This window comes from Paroedura picta, chromosome 1, assembly GCF_049243985.1.
Source record: "Paroedura picta isolate Pp20150507F chromosome 1, Ppicta_v3.0, whole genome shotgun sequence".
Taxonomy (NCBI): domain Eukaryota; kingdom Metazoa; phylum Chordata; class Lepidosauria; order Squamata; family Gekkonidae; genus Paroedura; species Paroedura picta.
In genome coordinates this window covers 66,720,147-66,745,789 of record NC_135369.1, presented here as the reverse complement: position 1 = coordinate 66,745,789, position 25,643 = coordinate 66,720,147, and the positions used below count along the sequence as shown (strand labels likewise).

At 44.2% G+C, this 25,643-nt stretch overlaps 2 protein-coding genes across 11 annotated transcripts in view; one reads left to right on the top strand and one right to left on the bottom strand.

The window, feature by feature from the left end:
- The first annotated feature begins 3,069 nt into the window (after positions 1 to 3,069).
- On the top strand, positions 3,070 to 9,495 carry MRPL33 (mitochondrial ribosomal protein L33). Its single transcript, XM_077341667.1, has 4 exons — positions 3,070 to 3,246; positions 4,932 to 4,950; positions 6,991 to 7,097; positions 9,199 to 9,495. Exons 1-4 carry the CDS (start codon positions 3,225 to 3,227, stop codon positions 9,246 to 9,248), a joined length of 198 nt encoding a protein of 65 aa, XP_077197782.1. The 5' UTR covers positions 3,070 to 3,224; the 3' UTR covers positions 9,249 to 9,495.
- The window catches only part of RBKS (ribokinase), a 97,721-nt gene continuing 81,573 nt past the window's right edge, over positions 9,496 to 25,643 (bottom strand). For 5 of the 10 annotated variants that reach the window (XM_077341656.1, XM_077341588.1, XM_077341638.1 and 2 more), the window contains one exon: positions 9,496 to 10,390. In XM_077341656.1, coding sequence (XP_077197771.1) covers positions 10,217 to 10,390 — 174 coding nt within the window. In that variant the 3' untranslated portion in view covers positions 9,496 to 10,216. Of the gene's footprint in view, positions 10,391 to 24,069; positions 24,178 to 24,231; positions 24,431 to 24,549; positions 24,637 to 25,643 lie in introns of those variants that run through there. The other 5 variants (XR_013231736.1, XR_013231739.1, XM_077341596.1 and 2 more) reach the window with 5 other exon arrangements.

Sequence of the window (25,643 nt, the reverse complement as noted above, 5' to 3'; positions counted from 1 at the left end):
AAGCTCCTTTGGATTTCTTCCCAAATACTGAATTGCCACTTTAAGGAATTGACTGCTGCGCTACAACACATACTTCACCTCTGTAGACACCAAATCCACACAGCTCTGCTTAGAGCAGGCATCTGAATCGAAGTCCAGAAAGTGGTTGTAAATACATTTTTGTGAAAGTCTGAAGTCCCCAATACATACAAATGGATGGCTGAGTTTTAGGCAGGGGGGAATAAAATTAAATTGGTCAAACTCTTGGTGAGCTCAAACAGTTCTTTGAGGCATCCTTTTAGTTCTGACACCTATCTGAGTGAGGATTATATAATAAATAGAAAGTAGAGTTGTGAACTCTGGCATGAGAAATTCCTAGAGATTTGGGTGTGGTGCCAGGAGAGGGTAGTTTGGGGAGGTAGCTCAAGAGGGAATGTGATGCCATACAGTCTGTCCTTCAACGCTGCAGGGGGACAGATGCCTGTATTCTGGAGATCATTCTGGGAGAACTCCTGACTTGACCTGGAGGTTGGTACACTAATGAGAAGGAATGTGTGACTAGGTTTGATCCTTGTCCATCTTTGGCCCTTTGACTGGTTTGACACCACTACATGCAGGTTGTCCACATTGTACAGAGCTCATTTTATTTGTTTCCCTGTTGAGCCACCTTGAATAATCAGAAAGGTGGGATATAAATTTCATAACTAAAATAATAATTTTGTATGTTGCACTTAGCCACAAGAGATATGCTCCTGAGTACCCCACAGCAGCTGACATAGGGGATTTAAGATACCTGCCTGAGGCCATTGGATAGTGCAGCCTAGCTAACTAGAATCTTGTGGCAGCCCCACCTAGGGATCACAAATAATGACTTGGACCCAAATTGCCTTAGTGTACCAACAAAAGCCAAATGGCTTTTTAGTCAACTACCTGGACCAGATTCCCTTTCCATTTCACCATTAGGCTACCTGATCCCGTGTCCTACTGCTGATTCCAGAAGAAATCAGGAAATTACATGGGTTTGGGGGCTATTGATGTCTTTCTCTTTCTTTTACACGCACATCTATTGTCATCCTCCACTCTGATTTCCTCTGCTTGCATCTTTCTTGATTTTTTACTGGATTGCAGTGTATCTCTGCCTCAGTTTCCCCATAACTGTCATTCCAGTGAAGAAAGTGTTTTTTGGTTGTTTTTTTTTTAAGCACAAGGTAGAATGGGGATTCTGGATCTGCATGTCTTTGGCAGTTCACACCACACAGAAAATTAGTCATAGTCTCTACATATTTGGCATTCATTGCAAAGAAACAGCACTTGTTTCTTGAAACAACTCTTTGTGCAAGCTCCCTGTGGTGCTTCTGGTTTTAAAATGATAACATCATGAGCTGCTGGCACACAGACACACTTGAGGCTTCAAGCCACATAACTTCCTTCCTCTCCATACGCTGCCTATGCTAGGTTTATCTCTTATACTTGTGAACATGATTGATTTATTAGAAGTATGTTAGTGCTTTAGAAATACCTCAGAAACCTTTAACTAGTCCAGTCTGGGTTTATATAACTAGTCACTTATGTGTGGGGGGAAAAACCCACACTTTTAACAATTCAATTCTCCCCAGAAGTAACAAAGACTGAATCAGAGATGGAAAACACTTCAATCAGCCTACTCCATCTTTCCCCACACACCAATAGATGATGAGCAGGTGCTAATTTCCACTGGAATGTACTAGGCTAGAGTGATAGGACTGCTAGGGACTTCCACAGAACTGGGTTCAAGTCTGTATTCCACTGTGAAGCTCATTTGGTAACTTTAGCCCATTCTTTCATAATAGTCTAGCTCACAGGATAATATGTGAGGAGAAACAGCAGCAAGAAACCACATAAGCCAGTGGTTCTCAACCTGGGGGTCGGTACCCCTTTGGGGGTCAAATGACCCTTTCACAGGGGCCACAGAAGGGCAAGCACCTTGGCCAGGTGGGTGCCATCCACACAACAGCCTTGTGGAGTAGGTTGAGATAGAGCATTTGTCTGGAGCAGCAGAAAAGAGCGAGATTGACATGGTGGGACAAGAGGCAGAACTGAACTGAGAAACCCCAGGGAGAAAAAACAATTTATATACAATCATGAACAATGGATCTTCATACCATTGGTCAGTTTCGGTTTAATTTCTGTGAAAGAACACTTGTCTAATTTTATGGTTGGGAGTCACCACAACACGAGGAACTGCATTAAAATGTTGCGGCATTAGGAAGGTTGAGAACCACTGACATAAGCCATCCCAAACTTCTGGAATGTTGGCAATAAAATACTATAGACAGCCTGTGTTATTCAAGTATATTCAAAATAAAGTATTAACTGCTTAGCACTGAAGCTGCTGGCAGGATTTGGTGTGTGTGGGGTAAAACAAAAGAACTCAGAGACTAATAGATTTATTCAGAGCATCCAAGGGATACAATAAGGCCATTTTCTTTCCTTTAAGATACCCAGGCCAGACTGGTTGCTTCCTTTACCAGGAAAAATCCTAGTGCAGCTGCCCAGTGGGCCACCTGCTCCATAACCATCCCCCTTGCACTGCAACCAGTAGGGAGGAACACAGCAGCATCTACTGGCCCAGGTGTAGGCGTCCTCCTGAATACAACTGGCTAACAGCAACTAGCGTTTACCTACAGTCCTAGAGATTGGTGTTGGCACTGGCGTTGCCATTTCCCCTGGATAACAGGGCACCTTTGAGGGGCACTGGGCCTCACAGTGCAGGTCCCGAACTCCAGTACACCCCGAAATCTCCAGGAATCCCCCTACCCAGAGTGGGGAACCCTGAGTCGAGCTGCCAACCAGCAGGAGTACAGCAGCCCCATGCTGCGCCCTGCCAGGCGAGCTACAGCTGGGCTGGCCTCTGCAGGGCAACTGCGGAAGAGCAGCCCAGGGAGGAGCCCCGCGGTCTTGGTCCCGCCCTCCCTCTGGGGCAGGTAGTCGGGGGGGGGAGAGGAGGAGGAGGAGGAGGGAATCGGAAGCCGTCCTTGCCGGCGACGAAGCGGGCGAGGGAGGGGGAGAGTCAAGGGCGGGATTGGTCAGCTGGGGGAGCCAATGAGCAAAGCAAGGGGCGGACTCTAAGCGCGACTCGGCGACCGGGTGCGCGCTGTGTTTTGTCACCCGGAAGAGGCGAAGCTCGTGCTCCGGAAGTGTTAGCGGAGGGGCTTGTGCTGGAGTTTGAGTGGGAGCCGCTCCTCGGCGTCGTGGTGGTTGTCGCCATGTTCCTGACTGGAGTGGCTCGTGAGTGGGGATGGGCGCTGTCGGCCACGCTTTCGCCTGCGGCTGAGAGGGGGGCGGGGGAGCCCAGCAGACAGGGCGGCCTCCTCGGCCTCTCTTTTTGGCAGCTCCCAGAGGACAGTGCAGCGCTCGCGCTATAGGCTGCCCGGAGAGGGGGCGGGGCGGCGGGTGGTTCTTTTGCCCGATTGAGACATTGACCCGTGCACGGCCTTTCCCGGCTTCCTCACTGGTTTCAAGCTATGTTCCCTTGGTTTTGGCCTACGACGCAACGCAGCTTTTGGCCTGGTTTTGGCCTACGACGCAACACAGCTTTCATAATAAAGCTGATGATCTATTGCATTCCCTTAAGAAAATCTTAAGGAGTTGGCAACAAGCCTCAGTGGTGAATGGGAGGTAAAGGTTTAACATTCCTGGAAGTAAGCTACATAACTATGCACCAGTTCCTGGAAGCTGGGCCACTGCATGGTTCAATAAGAGGGATAGCATGCAGCCTTGTACTTTGTAGCTGTGGAACCATTTCCCATATTGAGCAGACCAAGGTTGGGTCCGCTGTCAAGTTTGGTCCCATAGGTAATGTAACTGGGTGCATGCCATGTTTGCATTAGCTACTTAAATATAGAGTCCCATTGGCAGCTTCATTAATGTGTCAACAAAGTGTGCTGCAGCAGTGGAAAAAGCAAAGTGCTGGGACTGAAAACAAAATGGCCAACAAAATAGCTACATTTGCAATATGGTGTGCAGTTCTGCTCACTGTATCTCAAAAGGGACATTGCAGAGCTGGGAAAAGTACAGAAGGCTATCAAAATGAATAAGGGTTTGGAGCACCTTTTGTCTGAGGAAAGAGGCTAAAGAATCTGAGACATCTCAGTTTAGCAAATAGACATCTATTGGGCACATGATATAAATGATTATAAAACAGTGCATGGAATGAAGACAGTGGACGGATGTTTTCTTTCTGCACCAAAGCACTAGAACTCAAGGACATCCAAGGAAACTGAGGGGGAGTAGATGGAGGATGAACAAAAGGAACTATGTCTACAAACCAAGCGATTAAATTGTGGCATTGTAGTGATGGCCTCAATCATAACCAGCTTTAAAGAAGGATTAGACGGGTTCCTGGATGACTGGCCTGTTTATGGCTACTAGCCATGGTGACTCAAGGGAACCTCCATATTCAAAGGCAGTAAACTGAATGGCAGTTCCAGGAGGCAACACAAGAGGAAGGCCTTGGCCTTTATGTTGTATTGTGGGCCCACTAGAGGAACTGGCAGGCCACTGTGTGAAATAGGTTATTGTTTTATCAGGGGTGGCCAAACTGCCTCTCCAGATGTCCATGAACTACATTTCCCATGAGATGTACATGAAATGTAATTCATGGACATCTTATGGGAAATGTTGTTTATGTACGTCTGGAGACACAATTTGGCCACTCTCAATCTAGAACCCGCCTTTTAGGAACCAGTGGTGCAGGTACCACAACTTGTTTGATGCCTGTAAACAAAAAGTACACATGTATTTAAAAAATCTTAAAACAACACTTTTATAGGTAGAGTGTCCCTTTGGTTATTGCAGGGTGTATACAACAATTATTTAGTTGAATTTTTTAAGTGTGTATAATTCTATGTGTCATTTAGTAATGGAGAACATGTTGATATCCTTTTTCTCTCCCCTCCCCCCTCCAAAACTAGTGGCCAAGGCCAAATCCAAGTAAGTTTAAAGTTACTTGTTAATTTTTAAATATTACACTCATTACTTATTGTTTGGCATTCTTGGTTACTTTATTTCTGGTGTTATCCCTCTCTGCAATGGATTGCTGCTCATGTACAGACTTGTCCTCACTTGTCCTACAGTAGAGAAAGGTTTCCATGTACAAAAAGCAAGTGAGGCACCATACGTCAGTTTGTTGTTAATAGCAAATAACTAGCTCTGAACGCAATAGCCCTGACTTGCCTGATCTTGGACATTAAGGCTTTGATTACTATTTGGATGGGAGACCACCAAGAAAGTCTTGAGTCACAATGCAGAGGTAGGAAATGTCAAACCACTTCTGAATGTCTCTTGGCTTGAAAGCCGTATGGGATGGCTATAAATCATTTGTGACATGATGGCAACACTCCCCCCTTGTGAATAACTGTTAAACAAGGTTTTTTTAAGGGCATATTATTTTAATGATGGCTGTTGCAGCAGGATATGGGAAGGATGCTGTAGGAAGGGATTGTTCATTTGTATGCACTTGCAAATAAGTGCAAAAGAATGGTGTTATAGCTTTGGCGAAGCAGTGCAACAACAATTCGTGGTCAATGACATCAAATGCTGCCAATAAGTATTTTTTGATCAGTATTTATCCTGTTTACTTTTCAAGTGCCATTCTTATTCACTTAAGTATTTCAACAACAGTGTTTTCTTTCTCTCTGTGTGTGGCTGTTCATCTCTGAGAACAATTGCTGGCTGTTTGGTTGAGTATGTTTTTAAGATTGGTTTGTCATCATTACGTTGATGATATAAGGTGCCTTGGAAACCTTTAAAGATCAACATTGTTTTAAAATACAAACAGAATAAAATAATATCCTATTTGGAAGGTACCTACTGTTATCTTTAAATGAGAATGTAGAATATTCAAAGTATTCAGATAGGGCCTGGAATGTCTATCTGTTTGATCTTGAAAGACCAGGCTTGGATTGGGTTGTTTGTAATGATAGATTTTTTTCAAAGCCAGGTATGTAATTTCTGGCCCTTAGCTGTGCATGTCAGTAATATTTTAATATTAATAACATTTAAAAATAAAGGGGAAAGTTCTGTCATTCTAGAGGGAATAGAGGTATTAAAATGACTTTGGTGCTTGGAGTGTGCAGGCTTGAGGATATCTCTTACATAAATTGGATAGAGGAAGAGAATCACAACACAGTTTTATGGCTGCAGAATGTTAAAAAAATTAGCTTTCGTTGGAGCTGTTGCCAACCACCTGCTGTGTTTGAAAATGTCCCTCCTGTTCTAATGTTTCAGTGGAATTAGAAACTTGCAAATTAAAGACTGGTTTCAAGAGGAAAAGTATCACTTTGCCCTCAACAGCAATTAATAAATGGGATTCTTTTCCTCCCCCAAGGAGTAGTGAGAAATTACTTCTGTTTCTGGCATTTATTGGTTATAGGTGTAAGCATCTACTTATGGAGTATCATTTTTTAACTTTGAAGAATTCAGACCTGGGGAAGGGAGGGGTCAGCATTGAATGGGCATGAACTGGGAAAATAAGGTTCATGGTTCACTTAGTAGCCTAAAGGGACCGCATAAGGCAGCTTGAAACAGTTTCGCTTTGCGGCTTTTGTGGGGAACAACGCAGGGGTTTAAAGGGACTCAGAATCACTTTAAACTCCTGCTTTCTGCTCAGTCTACAAGCCACCACATATTAAAGTTTGTGATGGGAAGCATTATGCAGTTCTTTGCAAAACACAAACGGGGAAAATTTGTGATGAATTTTGCTTCATGATTTGATTTGTGCCCATCCCTAGCAATGTGACTATATTGCTAGAATTTCTGATTTTATCAACTGGTGCAAGCGAAGGGTGCATACTTTTTTGTTTAAAAGGCAAATTTGATTCTGAAATTTTTAATGTTAAGAATTCCCCTTCTGGAATAGTGATGGTAGATTTTTTATTAAGTTATAGATTCTCTCATAATGTTGCACATTGTGCCAAAATAGCAGTTAGTCATAGACAGCTCACTTCTTTTGGTTATTTTTTGCCATTCTAGGTATATTCTTGTGAGGATGTTGAGTGAAGCAGGAACGAATTATGCTTTCAACATAAGAAGAAAACGGCTTGACGAAAAGCTGGTCATGCTGCGATATGATCCTTTCGGTAAGAAGTGAGCCAATGCATTGCCTTTGAGACTGGTATAAATGTTTTGCCGTTATAACTACTTGAGAGTGATATGGATATTCAGATTACCATACATCCCTACAGGATCCCCATGGTCGCAGGTGAAATGGGAATAATGTAAACCCCCCCCCCCTAAATTGCAAGGCTGTAGAGAAAATGACAGTGGCAGACTAGAAGGCAGAATTTGATAGCATGAAGCCCTGCTGCTTAATAAGAACATATGGACTGCATTGCTTGGTATTCATAACTGTGAATTCTTATGTGCAAAGATTAAAAAATTAAATTTGCATTAATTACAGCGGTAGATTTGGTATTTTCCTTCAACTATACTTGATTTGTATTCCTTCAGTGAGTTTTAAGCAGTGGGTGGACTAGAAGCTTCCCTACTGAAGACAAGATTTTTTTAAAAAAATTAGGATTTCATCTTTAAGTTGAAGCCTGTACAAGAGTCTGAACTTTTTGTATTCATTGCCTTGTTTACGAGCAAAAGATCAACATTGTGCTCCTAACCTTATGTGGGAGTCTATCCCTTGGATTTTTAAAAACGTTTTTTCTTTCTATGTGATACACTCAGGAGTGTGCAGGTTAATGATGGTTATTCAGAATTTCCACTGAGTTCCTAAACAGAATTATTTCAGTACTGCTGATACTCAAGCAGTGGTATTGGAAGCTGACCCAACCATGGGAGAAACAGGATTATTGTTGCTTTCTTCTCCTGGGATAAGGATATTTGGCATATGATTTCTGGGTGAGAAGGAAAGGCCTGTGCTCCCCAACAAAAAGACCAGTGGGTAGCACTGAAAATTTTTCTGACCCGGAAGCAGAGTAGGCACCTTTTCCTGTTAGGGATTGACAGCATGTAGTAACTGCTCTGATGCATCCACCCTTTTAATTTGTTGAATGTTCAGCTGTGAAGAAATGGAAGTTGAGTAAGAATGATGATTTCGAAGTTGTTGTTATAAATTAGACCAAGCTCTTCCAGTGTGTTTCCTTTCTTTGTCTGAGAACAAAATAGTAACATCTTGGTGGTGTCTGGATCATTCTATTCACAATATCTGCTCTCCTGGTGCATGCTATCAATTTCTGTTCTGCAGTGTTGAATACTGGTGCTATTGGAGGAATGCAGATTTGAGAGACAATGTGGTATAATGGATAAGAATCATAGAATCATAGAGTTGGAAGGGGCCATACAGGCCATCTAGTCCAACCCCCTGCTCAATGCAGGATGAGCCCAAAGCTGTGTTAGTCCAGGATCTAGGAGACCCAGGATTTGTTCCCCTCTCAGAATAGTTCAGCAGTGGAATTGACTGCCTAAGGAGGTGGTGAGCTCCCCCTGACTGGTGGTCTTTAAGCAACAGCTGAACAGATACTTATCATGGATGCTTTTGGCTGATCCTGTATTGAGCAGGGGGTTGGACTAATTGACCAGTATGTTCCCTTCCAATTCTATGATTCTGTGATTCTCTACCACAAAAGGTTATGCGGTTACCTTGGACCTGTCATACAACCTACCTCACAAGACTGTTGTGAAGATAAAATTCTGGAGAAAAGAACAATGTAAAATGCTTTGAGGTCCCCATTGGGAAGAAAAGTAGAATATAAATGAAGTAACTAAACCATAAATTTGGGTGGTATCCTATCCATTTGGAATTGAGCCATAATGGACATGACATTCATTCTCATGTGGCAAAATTGACATGCTGCTGCCACCAAATGAATTGCAGTTGTAAAATGATGGTTGGGTGATATGGTACTGGCCCACTCATTGACCTGTGAATTTATTTATTTATTTATTATTTATTTGTTTATTTATTTATTTATTTATTTATAGTTGGATTTATATACTGCCGTTCTCCAAAAGGTCTCACGGCAGTTCACAATAAAATATAAAATCAAAGTAAAATCACATAAAATCCCATAAATACCCCGTTATTACAATAAAAGGTGGCATTCTATTCTATAACTTTCCCTACTTTTCCCGCTTGTTCAGAGAGAGGTTGGATGTTAATTCTGTAAGATGTGCTTAGAGACATGCATAATTCTTGAGAATCTAAATTGTCTCACTTTTTTCTGTCCACAGTTAAGCAGCGTGTTCTTTTCAAAGAGCACAAAAAGATCCGTTCCATCTAGATGACAACTGGCTAAAGTGATTTCATTCATTAGATTAAACAGACTTGGTGGAGGGAATGCTAAGTTGATGATCGTATAGTATTCCCTAAAAGCAGAGAAAATGGACCAAGGGGGCAACTCTCCTGAGATTTGAAAGCTATTGAAGGCTATAAGAACAATGTGGGGAAAGAAAGTTCTTGGTGTCTGGCCACCAATTTATCTTTTTGACATATTTTTACAGTTCCCCATTAAAAGACAATGAATCCTATTGTTTGTGTGCTTCATTTCAGTGTTTATTAGTATTCTTCAAAGGAACATTGTTTCACATGGTAATAAAACTGAAGTCCTTTAGCTGGGCTTCATTAGTTTCCAAAGTTTTCTTAATCGCTTGACACAGAGTCATGAAAAGCAAGTTGCAGTCTTTAAGGGAATATTGGCCAAGGTTCATAGTTTCCTGGCTTTTCCAACATAAGATTCAGTAATTCTGTCATGCTTGACAAATTATTTTACTGATACTACTGATGAGTGCATCAAATGTCATGGAGTTATAACTAATATTGCTTGTAGCAGCTATCAAAAAAATAAATATGTAGAATTACACCTGCTGCTGCATTTCATCAAATAGGTATTTAGAGGAAGTGATCCTTGGATTTGTCTCTGGTACTGTGATATTTCTAGATCTAGTATGTACTGGGATAACTATGTAATCATAGGCACAGGAAGAGAGATGCTTCATTTACCTGACATAACTTCACAATTTTTTCCCCTTTAAACTAAAGGAGAATTATAACATCAAAAGCAAACTTGCCTCTCTTTTTAGCAAATAAGGGATATTGCAATTGCATGCCTTGTGTAGGGTAGCTAAATTTCCAGAATCTGTTCTGCATAGCCAAGTCTTTTCAGCTTCTAGTTTCTTACACATTGCACTTACACTCTTATCCTCACAGAGAAAAATAATTTGTTCTCTCTTTTAATACTATAGATGCAACTTAAAATAGATACTGCGGCAGATCTTTCTTATAGGGAAAGGAAGTTTGTGTTCCTGTTGATTGGACGCTCACTGATGCAATAAAGTTGGCCCTTTCCAGCATTTCTTCCTGTGGCAGGTTGGGATAGTAAGCCAGGTAGAAAGCCAGTGCTCCCACAAAGCTGTCACCTGCTCCCTGAAAGAAAGAAGTCAATCAATTCAAATATTTTTACATTTCAGAGGCAGTCATGTGCAGAATTCTACCTTTTCATGAGCAGGGTAAATGTTTATGTATGCCTTTACAGTGAGGGACCAGAATTTGATGAATGTTGACATAAGTGGATGTTGACCCTTGCAGGAAATTCACCTCCACACAATTCAACTGGGGTTATTACCAATACCCACTTGTGAATGTTGACATTAATGAAACTCAGTGTAAATTTACAGGCTGTACTGGGCACAAAAATAGAGCTACCCTGCAGGCGTCACAATTGCTTGATTGTAAGATGAGGAATTCAAATTGTATGGTATTGAGGAGACAGAAACATTACTGGCAGCTTAAACAGACCAATTCATTTTGCAGTACTGGTATCCACATACAGCTATGGACTCCTAGGTTTATTGAGGAGAAGCCATGATTATTAAAGAATGTTTAGGTTATTAGGTTTGTAATGCATTTAGTTCCCTAGTAACTTTCAGTCTCAGAAACCTGTTGTACAATATCCCCAGCTGCTGGTTGGGACAAGACTATACACATCCATACTAGATGTGTAAAAGCAGTGGTCCCCAACCTGTGGTCCGGGCCGCGAAGGCCATGGCGCCGGGCCGCGGCTCCCTCTCCCCGCCCCCCCCGCAGTAAAAAACTTCCCAGGCCGCAAGCTTGCGGCCCGGGAAGCTTCTTACTGCGGGAGGGCGGGGAGAGGAAATCAGGGCCGGCCGTGCCCATGTGGGCGCGGCCCGATGCATGGGCGCGGCCCGCGGGCGATGCGTGGGCGTGGCCCGCGCGGGCCGTGGGCCGCGCCCCAATGCCCTGCCGGTCCCCAACCTCAGAAAGGTTGGGGACCACTGTGTAAAAGGACCTGACTGCTTTACAATTGTATGTCATTATAACAGGAGCAGAATGTTCTTTGGTTTGCATGCACAGAAATCACACTTGACCCATGAAGAATGGTATCTCCACAAGTGAGAAAGGCACTGATCCCCTCCCTTCCCACTGCCTATAGCTTAGAGCAGAGTTTCCCAACCACAGAACCATAATGGTACCATGAACGCCAATTTCCAAAATGGTGGTGGTGGTGGGGAGAGCCTTTCCAACGTGTGCCTGCTGTTTCTGGCTCCAAGCAAAGAGGGAAGAAAAAGATTTTAATTTGTTTTTTAAACAATTCTAATTTGGGCAGGTTGACCCACTCCATCCTAAAATGGCCAATGGTGGGCCTGGATGAGGTGGGGCCTTGGCCAATTAAACCTTTGCTGGCTGAGGCTCCTCTTATTTCCAGGGTGTGTGGCAGGGAGGCATGGCCAGCTAACATCACTTCCTGGTACCTTCAAGCCTCAAAATATTTCATCATTACTTCCATGGTTTAGAGAATGGTATGAAGAAAAAGCCTTTTACTGGACAGGTGTCTGATTCTGAGACTGAACTGCCAGACTTATAACAGTTTATCTATGTGTGTTCTCACACAGCCTCATGAGAGGAACTGTTTTTCCCCTCCACATACTTTACTATTTAAAAAAAAATAATAAAGGGATGCCTGATGCAAGCATCTTACACTGCTAGTAAAAAAGAAGGTAAAGTTGGTGACATGTGCACTTTAATGACCTAATTCAACCTTTCTCAACTTTAGAACCATTGAGAACCCCCTGAAACATTCTTTAGGCTTTGAGAAACCCCAGAAGTGGTGCAATCATGCAGAATATAGTTGGGAAGTATAGCTGTGCACACTTCCACTAGTGACTCTCCCCTTCTCACCCCCTCATTGGCCGTTTTGGGAAGGGGGGAACAGGTCAACATGACCATATACGTATGGTCATATCACCCAATAATTAATTCCAACCTATTCAGGAAATCCTTCCAGGGCCATCATGAAACCCTTACTGAGAAAGTCTGACCTAATCTGACCATGACCCTGTGGGGAAATTATTTCCCCTGCTCCATAGGCAGATACCACATCAAACCATCATGCAGGTGTTGCAGTGGGGAAACAAGTTACAGCTACCAAAGCTGAATGATTTGGTGTCGTTGAGCAGCAAACACTAAGATGAACTAATGAGAAGCTTGTGTAGGATGCAGAGGTCAAAAAGGTCATGGTTGCCTATCATGTTTGCCTTGAAGTTATTTGGCTACAATCAGCTTCCTATTATATGCAAATGCAGTTCTTTGTCCCTTAACCCTGGTTGTTCTACTTGCTGGCTTTTAAAGAGTGTCTGGTCCTATAGCTGAAAATGCTTAAACTGTGCTGGTCAACTGAGGGGACTCTGCTGCAAAAAGCAATCATAGAAGATTGCTGCTTTTTTCTGTGAAGAAGAAACAAGCTGACTTTGTGGCTCAATAGTTTTTTTCTGGCAGAGTGTTCTAGGATGTACAGACATCTCTGTTATCTATAGAACTTCCCTAAAATCAACTCTTGCTGCTTATCTATGTCAATATTATTGAGGATACAGAACAAATAATACTCTTTTCTAATCAGAATAAAGAAAAAGAGAAAATCTTTCTCACTAGAAAAGTCTACACACCCTGTATTTATAGGTGTTCCCCCCATCCATATTTGCAGGTTATGATGGTTTAGGCAGTAGCAGTAGCAGAAGAAGAAGAAGAGTTGGTTCTTATATGCCGCTTTCCTCTACCCGAGGGAGTCTCAAAGCAGCTTATAGTCACCTCCCCTTTCCTCTCCCCACAACAGACACCCTGTGAGATAGGTGAGGCTAAGAGAGCCCCAATATTACTGCTCGGTCAGAACAGTTTTATCAGTGCTGTGGCAAACTCAAGGTCACCCAGCTGGCTGCATGTGGGGAAGAAGGGAATCAAATCCGGGTTGCCAGATTAGACGTCGGCGCTCCTAACCACTACACTGAGCTGGCTCCGTTGACTTAGCAATACAGAATGGCCAGAGAGGCTTTCCAAGGACATTAATCACAGCTAGAATTCAAATACTGGCATAACCTTGTTTCCCCTCAGAAGCACTTTTCAGTCAGCCTGCATGGGGAAGGAGAGGGCATTCTCCATTGTACAATAGAAATTACTTCAGCCAGAAGTACATTTTGGATTACAAAGATAAGGGCAAGATGCACATTCCAGTAATTCTCAGAATTCTTTTAAGAGAGTTATTTCCTCTTAGGGAAGTGTAATTGTACAGAGATCTAATAACAGTCATTCTAAAAGGAAGTATAGCTTGAATTCAGCAGTGTGAAATCAATGTGCAAGTCAAATTCTGCTCTGGTGATCCCAAGTGTCAGTGTAGATGCTTTTCTGTTTTACTGCACTAATTCAGTTTTAAAAGACAGCAATTACTAAAAGGAATTAAATGTATTTAAAGACATCAAGGGAAATCACAGCATTAAAGACTTGATGGCAATGAATTAGAGATACCATACTCAGCAGAAAATGCATCCCAAAAGTGATAGCTTTTTTAGGATCAGGCTACATCAGAACAGCTTTTCTGGGTCCAGGCCAGTAGTCCATCTAGTTCAGCTTCCTTTCTCACCTAGTGATTAACTAGTTACCATGAAGGACCAACAAGTGGGGTGCCAAAGCAAGTAGCCTGGTAGACAGTTAAAACAGGAAAAAAGCCTACATCTGCTGGTGATGAACAGTGCAGATTCCCCCTCCCTCAAACAGAAACAAGACTTTGTAAATATATTTTAAGGGCCATTAGATGTTTTGAATGTAACCTAGTCTGGAAAGGAAAGGAGATTACAAAAACACCATACGTATACCCTGATTCCAAAGATGAACTGCCTGATAACTTCTGACCCTTACCATTGTGAAGATTTGATTGAAAACATGGAACATATAATCAAGAAAATTTGGAAGAGCTCTCAAAAGACTGAGGCGGGGGGGGGGGCTAAATACATTCCTAGCTGTCAGAGCTGGGTACAGAATTTATTTGAGTTAGACCCCCTATAAATTTGGGAAAAGTTTCTCCTAGTCAGGTTACCTCAGTAATGCAAGGCAAAGGTAGAGGTATCCCCTGTGCCAGTACCGAGTCAAGTCTGACCCTTGGGGTGACGCCCTCTAGCGTTTTCATGGCAGACTCAATACGGGGTGGTTTGCCAGTGACTTCCCTAGTCATTACCGTTTACCCCCCAGCAAGCTGGGTACTCATTTTACCGACCTCAGAAGGATGGAAGGCTGAGTTAACCTTGAGCTGGCTGCTGGGATTGAACTCCCAGCCTCATGGGCAAAGCATTCAGACTGCATGTCTGCTGCCTTACCACTCTGCGCCACAAGAGGCTCTCAGTAATGCCAAGTGAACTACATACTTTGGTGAAAGAATATCTTATGCTAGCATACGGATAAAATGTGGTAATCTACTTTGTAGTTGCTGTATATTCCTGAGTTCCACAACTTTTAAACCCTTATCAGTAGCTGCTCATATAGTTGTGTGTTTGAAACCACCAGAGAAAGTGTCCATGTATTCTGTGTCAATATGTTACATTCCTTAGGCAATTTTACATTTTGTACGTGATCTGTTTGAACTGGGACCTATTCCTCCTCATTTTCAATAGTCCTGGTAAACAGCTTCACTGTCCATTTCTTGCCATTCTATCATTTTTCCAGTTCCTTCAGACACTTGGTACATAATATATTCTAGTATGTAAAAGCCTGCTATTTGTTGAATTTCTATTTTACTGTACTGATTTTTTTTTACTGAATTTGTTTTACTATACTTTAAATTCTTATAAGTGTTGTGTAAATAGGTAAGGGAGAGGGCAGTCTGGATTAAGCACTGACTGTAAAGAGTCTAATACTAATGAGTCTGATTCTAGCCTAAATAGAAAAGGGCTTAGTGCTGACAGAATTTGTGTTTAGCCCTGACTGAGAGCAGTTTAACACATACTACCGGGGAAGTTGGCTGGAGGACTGGGTAAGGTGAACAATAACTCTTCGGGTCAGAGAATTTCCCTATCCAGTTATGATGGACAGCACCTGGAAAAAGAGGTTCTGAGTGTTATAACAATAGCAACAGTGAGGGAAGAGTTAAAGCTCCTCACTAAGCAGCTAAAAGCCAGAACTACAAACAGGCTCTGAGCCCTATGACTGGCTAGCCACAGCGGAGTGAGAGTTGGTAGGTTGGAGGGACAGATTCTTAGCTAAAACACTCATCTGAGGAGAAACTCTAGTGAGAGTACTGGGTTTTCAGTTGACAGGGCAAATCCACACAGTGTCTGGTAAACTAGGGCAGTGAGAATTTGGGTAGCCAGGTGTTTGGTTATAAAAAAATACCTTAGTGCCATTCTGATTAAGGCTTTAGTGAAAAGATGAACCTACTACTTCCCAGATGCTCCCAGGGCTGGACAAAGCCCAAAACCTCCAATAGTGATTGGGTGGGACAGAAAGCTTCATCTTGGAGGGAAAATTTGCCTTACAGTTGGAAAGGGTATAGAAAGGTATCTATCATACCAGTTAAAACAGGGAGATAGCTCCAAAGAATGGAGAGATTCCTGGTCGGGGTGTTCAGAAACTGCCTTTTAAATCCCGAGGAGTCAGTTAAAACTTAAGAAGAGGACTAGCCTGTTAAGTGAAGGAGAACTAGGCAGTGTGTTCCTGCCTTTTGGAAACCAATAGCAGGCAAATATGCTAAAGAAAGTATATTGGTGTATTTGGGAAACACTGAAACAAATGTCACTCATTGTAAAGATTATATAATTGTGAAAAACTTAAGAAACTCTCAGTTGCTTGAAACATATGAACTGTAGTCTGTGCCTCTATTGATTTACCCCTGATTTTACCTGACCTTTCTCCTCTACATCGAATAAAATATTTTGTTATTTTTGAACTTTAAATAGCCTCGTGCCATTTCAGTGGTGCAAATTAAAAGGGGATCTCAACCTATCCCTCATTTTCGTGGGCTGAGTCAGCAGCAAACTTTCATACTATGACAGTCATAGTTCTTCAAAAAAGAAAATAATAATTAATCAAAAAGGGAGGGAGAAAGTGGAAGGAAAATCTTGCTTCTGACGGAGGGAAGTGGGCTAGGTCATTGTAACTGTTCATACAAAAGGACTCCATATTTACCAGAATAATTTCTAAACTGCAATTTCTTCCATCATATCATCTACAAATATGATAGAGCAATGTCTTCCTCTTTAAGCCATCCCAACTGAATCCCAGATGATGTGTGGAACATCCCTGATAACGCCCCCCCCCCAAAAAAAACCCAAAGTTGACATAAATTTATTTATTTAATTTATTTATTTATAGTTGGATTTATATACCGTCTCACGGCGGTTCACAATAAAATGTAAAATCAAAGTAAAATCACATAAAATCTCATAAATACCTCATTATTACAATAAAAAGATGGCATTCTATTCTATAACTTTCCCCACTTGCTCAGAGAGGTCAGACGTTAATTCTGTAAGAGAGAGAGGAGAGAAAGACTGGCCAATGGATTAGGGATTTTAGATGGAATCCGGGCTCTGCCCTGGCCTCACCCATATGCCTGGCGGAAGAGCTCTGTCTTACAGGCCCTGCGGAAAGATGGTAGTTCCAACAGGGCCCTTAGCTCCTCCGGGAGCTCATTCCACCAGGTTGGGGCCAGGACCGAAAAGGCCCTGGCCCTGGTCGAGGCCAGGCGAACGTCCCGGGGGCCCGGGACAGTCAGTAGATTCATACCCACAGAGCGGAGAGCCCTGCGGGGGGCATAAGCAACCAAATGGTCCCGCAGATAAGTAGGACCCAAGCTGCGTATGGCCTTAAAGGTTAATGCCAACACCTTAAACTTGACCAGAAACAGACTGGTAACCAATGGAGATGACGGAGTACCGGCTGAATATGGGCCCTCCGAAGTGTCCTAGTGAGGACCCTTGCTGCCGCATTTTGTACCAGCTGTAACTTCTGGATCAGAGTCACGGGTAAGCCTGCATAGAGTGAGTTACAGTAGTCTAGTCTGGAAGTGACCGTTGCATGGATCACAGTGGCTAGGTGTTCCGAGGACAGGTAGGGCACTAGTAGCTGGGCCTGGCGAAGTCCTATGAATTGGCTGCAGTCTTCCAATTTGTTAGCTAATTATTCTAATTGACCTAATCCATATAGTTCTAGTATACTTATGAGAAAGTAAAGAAATCCTTAAGAGAGTCTGAGAAAGAAGGCATAAGAAATTCCTATAGGAACACTGTGTTAGTTGCTATGGGCCTTCCCCAGGCAGAGTAAAATTAATAGATTTGGACTCTTCTGGATTCAAATCCCTCTTCAGCTTTAAAATGCATCAGTTAGTTCTGGCCAAGCCACTTTCTTTCATCTTAAAATACCTCTCAAGGGAAATTTCTGATTTACGTTGATCTGAGCTCCTTAGAAAGGACAGAATTGTCGTCCAACCCCTTGCTCAGTGCAGGAAATCCATAGAGAGAGCATTCCCAAAAACTGAGCACAGATCTCTGGCCACTTTGTTTAGTTTGGCTGTTACACCATACACTCTTGGGAATGACTGGTATATACCCCATGGGGGTAGAGGCAATATTGCTAGATTTTTGTTTAAAAGGGAATCTTTATCACTCCAGTGCTAAGTAGCAATCATACAGAATACTTTATTTTGTGAGGAATTTGGATAAACTCAAGAACATTCACACCAGTGTGTGTTGCTTATGATCTTTTTTTTTGGGGGGGGAGCATAAAAATATAACTGCAATACATTGCATCAGTGCTCAGGAATCTGTACCCACTTCCTGACAGATTTCCTGATAGGTCATTTGTAAATGATTAAATGGCTGCTGACTGTTAACCCACTGCATTCCTGAGAGATGAGCCCCAATACAGTGTCTAGAGTGTACATGGTTTCCTTTCTTCTTGAAAACATCCTACTCCACAAAACCATTTGAGATCAAAGGCTGGCACAATAGAGACCTGAATTCCTGTGGAACATTATCTAGTTTGTGGTGTATTGCAAAATAACTTGAGGGATATACAACAACCAGCTCTGTACATTCCCTAATCCTCCACCTCACACGGGTATATAAATCTCAAAGTCCCAGTCCAAAGATTCCGAGACCTGTTATTTCTTGCCTGTAACTCTTGATATTTTCAAAAGCCATCAATCAGCTGGTAGATAAGGAACATTAGCTTTTGAACAGATATGAAAACAGGCACAATGATAAAGCAAACATGATTGGAAGTCCCTGCTAGTTCTGTGAATCCAGACTAACTGCTCCTGGATTTTTAGAAGGTTAGAATAACCCTGTATTTGTAGCATATGTTATGGTGTAAAAGCTTCTACTGCCCCCTTCATTTTTGCAGGGGGCAAAGTTTGGTTGGTTTACCTGCATTTTTGTAAAATTCTCCTGTCATCTCTGGCCAGGTGACCTTTTTCTTAATTGCATTCTACAGAAAGAACCTTTTGTTATGAAACAAGGACCAACTGCCGGCTTCACAGCCCATTCCTAGCCATCACCTGAATGAGTGGAATTGAGCATTTAAGATCTTAAATATTCAGCTCATTTGTATTCCAAAAAAAGAAAAGAAAAAAAATGGGGGGAGGGGGTCCCAAAATGTGGCATGGATTTTAAAAACACTGATTTTTTGCTAAATCCATGAGACATAACGAACAGATGAAATCATTAAACTTTATCAACATATTCAGAATACTTGCCAAGAAAGAGGAGAGGCAAGGCAGGGAAATTATGTCTTCAATGATTTGTATCTATGATCTAGTGTCATCATTTTGGAAAACCGTTTATATGTCACCTGAAAATGAATGATCTTTTCCTTTGACTCAACTGACATTAAAAATGCAGGGAAAGCTGTGCTGAATCAGACCAAGGTCCATGTAGTACAGTAACCTACTTCCCACAATGGCCAGCTAGACATGCCAGAAAATCCACAAAAAGGGCATGTAGGCAATTGCTCTTTCTTTCTCTCCTATGGTTCTAATATTACAGCCCTAAACACACAGGCTCCTTTAACTTTCACAAGCATTTTCAGCTAAGCTGTTTAATCCCCTTTTAAAACCATCTTTTAAAGTGTAATTAACGCCATCTTAAAGCCATCTAAGGCACCATCACATCTAGTAGCATCAAAGTCTAAAACAATGACCCTCTCTCCTGAATTCAAAGTGAATCCATTTCCTCGGGTGATTTTGAATGTAGCAGTTTTCCTGTGTCCTGAAATCAGAGAAAAAAATTCTCTGCTTTGTGTACCACATAATTTCATAACTCTCTACAATATCTTTCTTTTCCTTGAAAGATGAACCCTTTATTCACAAGGAAGGGGCTTCAATATGTAGATCATTTTGCTGTGTTTTTTGGGGGTATGTGTGTATCTACACACCTTTTCTCATAATATTTTGGAAAATGATTTCTGATACTATATTCCAAATACAGATGTATCATGTAAATCAAAGCATTATGATATAGGCCACTTTATTTTCAAGTGGTTTTCTGTTGCAGAATTAGCCTTTTATCACAGCAATAGAGCTATGCATACACTAAGAATTACACAATCACACACAGTTGATTTCACTTCAGTCCAGGAGAGGTTTGCAGAATGCTGCTTTTTTGGAGGAATTAACTTTGTGAACATGAATTCTTTATATTCATAGGGCCATTTCGCATGGCTTCAAAGTAGCAGGATGGTTGCCAATTGGAAACGCTACAAATTTGCCATAACCCACGACGTCGTACACAATCTGCAACAGTCCTGCAACCGACCCGCAAAAAGCGCTTCGTTGTAGCGCTTCTAGGGGAATCCAGAAAAGTGGATTCACCCTCCGGATAGCGATACACTCCTGCAACCAATCTGCAACAGTAGCGCCACAGACTTGTGCGTTACCATTGTTGCGGTTTCTTCAAAGTCCCTCCTCCCGAGCCTTTCCTCCTAACTTCCGGCGAACTGTCCGCCATTTTTTTTCTCAGAGCGAGCGGGGATCTACGAGGCAACGAGACAGCGACTGGCTTTCAAGCACGATCACTTTCTGAAATTCTGCCCGGACACCACAATAGTTTTCCAAAAGCACAGTGGCACACACCGTCACGTTCCAAACATTTGCCCAAAGCTTAAAACCCCGTCTACCTTAGGCCAGTACTAGCGGAGTCAACGTACGGGGATCATTTTTAAAAACTTTCCTCTGAGCGTGCCAACGAACGTTCGCCGCTCGCAGTCTCCTGTTTAGATTACTGGGGTTCAATAGATATGATTCGAGGTGATTTCATGAGGGGCGGTTTATGTGTAGTGGGTCTTTGTGTGGTTCCGGGTGCGTGGTTGTGCTTGGGTGCGGACAACCCCTTCCATCGGCGGCTAGACCTCCGGCAAGCGGAGTCGCCGTCCGCCGTTCATTTTAAAAAACCTTCCGCTGAGCGTGCCAACGAACGTTCACCGCTCGCAGTCTCCAGTTTAGCTTAGAGGGGTTCAATAGATATGATTCTAGCATGAGGGGCGGTTTATGTGTAGTGGGTCTTTGTGTGGTTCCGGGTGCGTGGTTGTGCTTGGGTGCAGACAACCCCTTCCATCGGCGGCTAGACCTCCGGCAAGCGGAGTCGCCGTCCGCCGTTCATTTTAAAAAACTGTCCGCTGAGCGTGACAACGAACGTTCGCCAGTTACATGTCATTGATTTATGCTTTGGTTGGTGAATATTATTGGGGAACTGTCGCGTACCACTGCAATTGCTCTCGGTTTTACACCGGCATGCGTTTTTGTAATGGCGGACATCTCACTAAAATGGCTCCCGCTGCATGTTCAAACTGCTCTTCCCGCGTGTGGACGAATCAGCGCATGCGAGAAGTCAAACAAAAGGCGCTAATCTGGCCATTAGGAGCAGATCCTGTTCCCGCGCGAGGAGTTTTGAACGTGACATGTGACCTAATGTGGCCAATGCGCATGTCCCCTACTGCCCTCTACCAATCAGGAGCCGGCAAGTCCCTTTGTCTTTGTGTACGGGAAGGTATATGATCCGTTGCACCCTGCACCTCGCACCACCATTTTGCTCAGCTACTAGCGAAAGCACCATGGAATCCTCTTCTCAAGCCTCGTCCGTCCCTGCAACCGGCCGTGGCCCAACTTGGAGGGACGCGGAGATCAGGGACCTGATCGCGATTTTCTCGGAAGAGAAAATCCAGGACGCCTTCCAGTCCTCTCACAGGAATAGGGAGGTCTTCGAGCAAGTGGCCATAAAGATGCGTGCCCTGGGCCACAACAGGACCGGCCTTGAATGCCGGTCGAAGACCAAAACGATGCGGGCGGAGTACATGAGAGCCGTGAACCATAACAAGGGTTCCGGCAACGAAAAGGTGACCTGCCCCTACTTCGAGGAGCAGCGCCAGCTGTACGGAGACGGGGAAGGAGCCGGCAGGCCGAAGCGCGTCGGGAGGAGCCTTAAGGTGGTTCGGAAGCCGGCTGCCCCGGTCGAGGAACCACCCGCTGAGGAGGATCCCGGCGAGGGCACCTCGTCCAGCTTTCGGCCTCCACCCCCCCGTCCAGCAACGACCAGCGGAATTGGTCACGGTGGACCTGATGGCCATCGCTCCTGGGGAGCCAGAGGAGGTTCCTGAGCAAACGCCCCTTGCCTCCGGTAAGTAATTTTCTTTTTATTTTATATTTTATTTTTTTTATATTTTATATTGAGCAAATGTGTGTTCTGACGTTTGGGAATCGTTTTCTCGTGTGTTCGTTGCAACGCATAATATGATAGGATGTTTGTGGATTGTTTTGGGTGGCTTTTTAAAACGGTTGTGTTTAACCAACAACCCAAACAGTTTTGCAGCATGCCTCAGCCATAGGCCTTCTGCAGCGCTCTAGCCACTACTTTGGGACCTTGATGTGTGGTTCAGGTTGTGTGCTTGCTCCTTTTTCACTATTGTATGCCTTGTGTTCGTTGCAACGCATGCTATGCTTGGATGTTTGTGGATTGCTTTGGGTGGCTTTTTAAAACGGTTGTGTTTAAACAACAACCCAAACAGTTTTGCTGCATGCCTCAGCCATAGGCCTTCTGCAGTGCTCTAGCCACTACTTTGGGAGCTTGCTGTGTGGTTCAGGTTGTATGCTTGCTCCTTTTTCACTATTTTCTGCTCTTGTCCACAGAGACACAGATGCCTGGGACGGTGGTCCTCGAGTCCCCTGCAGCAGTAGCAGAGGACAGTGATTCTGGGGCGTCCACAAATGTTGGTAAGTATCAGTTGCAATAAGGGGGGGGGGGTTTAACTGCTTTGTGCTTTTCTGTTTGTGCAGGGCAGCAGCACTGCCAAGAGACAGAAGAGAGTCCCTCAACGTTGCTGCTTTAGGGTTTGAAGCTTGCTTTGCCACACTTTGGTCCTAAATCATGTTCTTTTTTCCCTTTTTTCAGATTTCATACCCGGGACACAGGAGGAGGAGGAGCGTGGGGTGGCTGGACCTCCTGCCGTGCGCAGGCGTATACAGATACAAGATGGTGAGCGTGCATGAACTGTTCCTTTCGAGCCATGGCTGCAGGGCAATGTCTGTGTGCAATAACTGTGTGCTTCCTTTTCATTTTTGTGCTCCCCTGGCATTGTTCTGAGTCTTGGTTTAACAATATGTAACCAAGAAAGGCCACCATGGGCAAACAAACAATAACCATGTGCTCCCCTGGCATTGTTCTGAGTCTTGGTTTAACAATATGTAACCAAGAAAGGCCACCATGGGCAAACAAACAATAACCATGTGCTCCCCTGGCATTGTTCTGAGTCTTGGTTTAACAATATGTAACCAAGAAAGGCCACCATGTGCACCAGGGTGGGTTTTGACTGTCTCGTTGTTACTAACAGTTCTGTTTCTCTTTTTTTGCCAACAGAGGTCCTTTCAGAAGACGACGAGCCAGCTGGCTCTCCACCCAGGGGGGCTCTCCCGGCTGAGGAGAGGCTGGCCAGGGAACGCGGCAGGCTGCGGCGCGTCTCCGTCCTGACTAGTGTGGGAGAAAGGATCCTGGAGCACTGCCAGGAGGAGTCCAGGCGTGCCGCTGCTGCAGACCAGGCGATGCTCTCCCTCGTGGCCCAGGAGGGCAAAAAATTCCGTGCCATCCTTAGAGACTCGAACAACTCACTACGCGAAAGCGTGGAGGAGGTTCGAATGATAAGGAGGCTGATGGAGAGGGCGGTCGCGGTTATGGAGGCGGCCACCCCTCCTCAGATTACAGTGCACGTCCCCCCCCACCCACACACCCCCCACCACCTCCAGCACCCACCCCACCCACCCCCTCTCAGAATGCCGCGACCCAAACGAGAAGGAGGACTGTTCTTGGGAAGAGAGTCGTTAAACCCGCGGACAAGTTCTCCCCCTCCTAGTTTGGGCCAGTTTGTCTGGTTATCTGTGTTTGCTGTTGCCTGTTCAATAAAGTTTATGTTTTTGACTCTGTCTCTGTGTACCCTCTCTAGTGATTGTGCCTATTCTGGCACCGTTGTGTGGGTTGGAGGTTGGAGGGTGTTTTAAAGGTTAAAGGTGTTTTAGGAGTTTGGGGTGAAAGGTGTGCAAGGAGTCACACTGGAGTCTTTTTCAGGAAATTTAAAATAACATTTTATTTTCAGAAACAGTTCAACAGGGGAAAAAAACAAGGGAATGTAACTTGGACCCCCCCACCACCACCACCCTCCAAGAAAGCCAACTGTGTTTTAACAAATTCAAATATTTAACAGGGATAGAAAAATGGGCAAAGTAACTGGGAACCCCCCCAACACCCCCCACCCCAAAACACAAAAAGAAAACAAAACTTAGGTCCCACCGCTCCCCTCCCCAGCCCCTTCCATCTCCCTCACTCTCCTGCACAACCGTCCCATGGTCCCCCTAACTTTGCGGCGGAAGAGGTCTTCGTCCTCCTTCTTCTTAACTGTGTGGGGAGGGAGAAAAAGTACACATTAGTGCCAGACATATTTTCCAATTTTTTTAGTTTACATGCATACACTTTTTGGTGGCCTTAGCCACAGTGTGAGAAGAGTTGGGCAGTGGGGAACATAACCTACGTTCTTCCGCCTCCCTCTGCTGCCTTTGCTGCTCTAACTCCCCTTTCAGGTCTGCCACTTCAGCCTCTAAGGCAGTCACCCTGGCCTCCATGGCACGCAGCCTTGCCTCCATAGTTTCTGCTATAGAAATCAAACAAAGAATTTAATAACACTTCAAATGGAAGCATCACAGCAGGCTCCCATATTGCTCCATGGGGGTACACACACATGGGTCTCCCGCACAGACATAAAACTCTCACCTGCAGCCTGTCCTGAGGTGGAAGGTCCCTCTTCCTCCCCCTCCTCACGCTCAGGTGCTTTTGCCATCTTGGATGGTGATTGTGTGGCTGGCCAAAGAAAAAGATAAATCATAATTAAAAGCACACAAACCAGAGATGAAACACAGCTGGTAGACACACCACAGTTAGAGTCAAAGCGCATAACCAAAGTGGTTCTACACAGTACTGGCGGGCTAAGTCAGAGGGGGTTGACAGCATCTAAATACTTTCTCGAATTTCATTGGGGACAGTAGGGGAAAGAGGCAGCTAGTCATGCCATGCATGTTTAAGGGCAAAACACAACGAGGGCAGCACTCACCCATATGCCTCCTCATTTCCAGGGGGGGGCTTCCCAGCCTTCTCCCATATTTTCACCATCTGGTCGTGGAAGACCGTCCTCCCGCTTGGCTGCGGGACCCCCCCCCCCACTGTTCCAGACTGTTGAGGAAGTCCAGCTTCACTCGCTTAAATTTTGTCCGGACCTGCTCCCAGGTCCGGACATAGCCCCTCTCCCTCAGCTTTGATGCCAACACCAGGTAAGCACCCTTGGTGTGGCAGTGGGTGCTGGCCATAAGGCGGCCAACACTTTTCGATTGGAGCACCAGCTCCAGAAGTGCCTCAGCCTCGGCGCGCTGCCAGAAGGAGCCCTTCCGTGGCTTCGGCATCTTCGGAATGACGGTTAGGGAACGAACGTACGTTGCTCCGATCGACCACCCCTATTTTAAATGTATCAAAGCTGCCCACCAATAAAATTATTCCTTGGAACATAAGTGGATTGATCCTCCGGTTTGACAGGGGTCGCCAATACTTCCTGGCTACCCGCCTCCCCGAACTTTCCCCGTTCAGCGCTTCCGTATTGTGTGTGTCAATTTCAGTGGGGAGTTAGCATTTAGGGCTGTCAAAGTGCTTTTGGACCAGAGAATCCCCGTTTTTTTGCTGGCAAAGTACACAAACCGCACAAGACAAGGTTAAACAAAGAACACAAAACTTTATTCAACAACAGAGTGGGAAAAACAATTAAACACGCCTCCTGTTTCTGTAGATGTGGGTGGCTATGGCGTCCCGAACCTTGCACC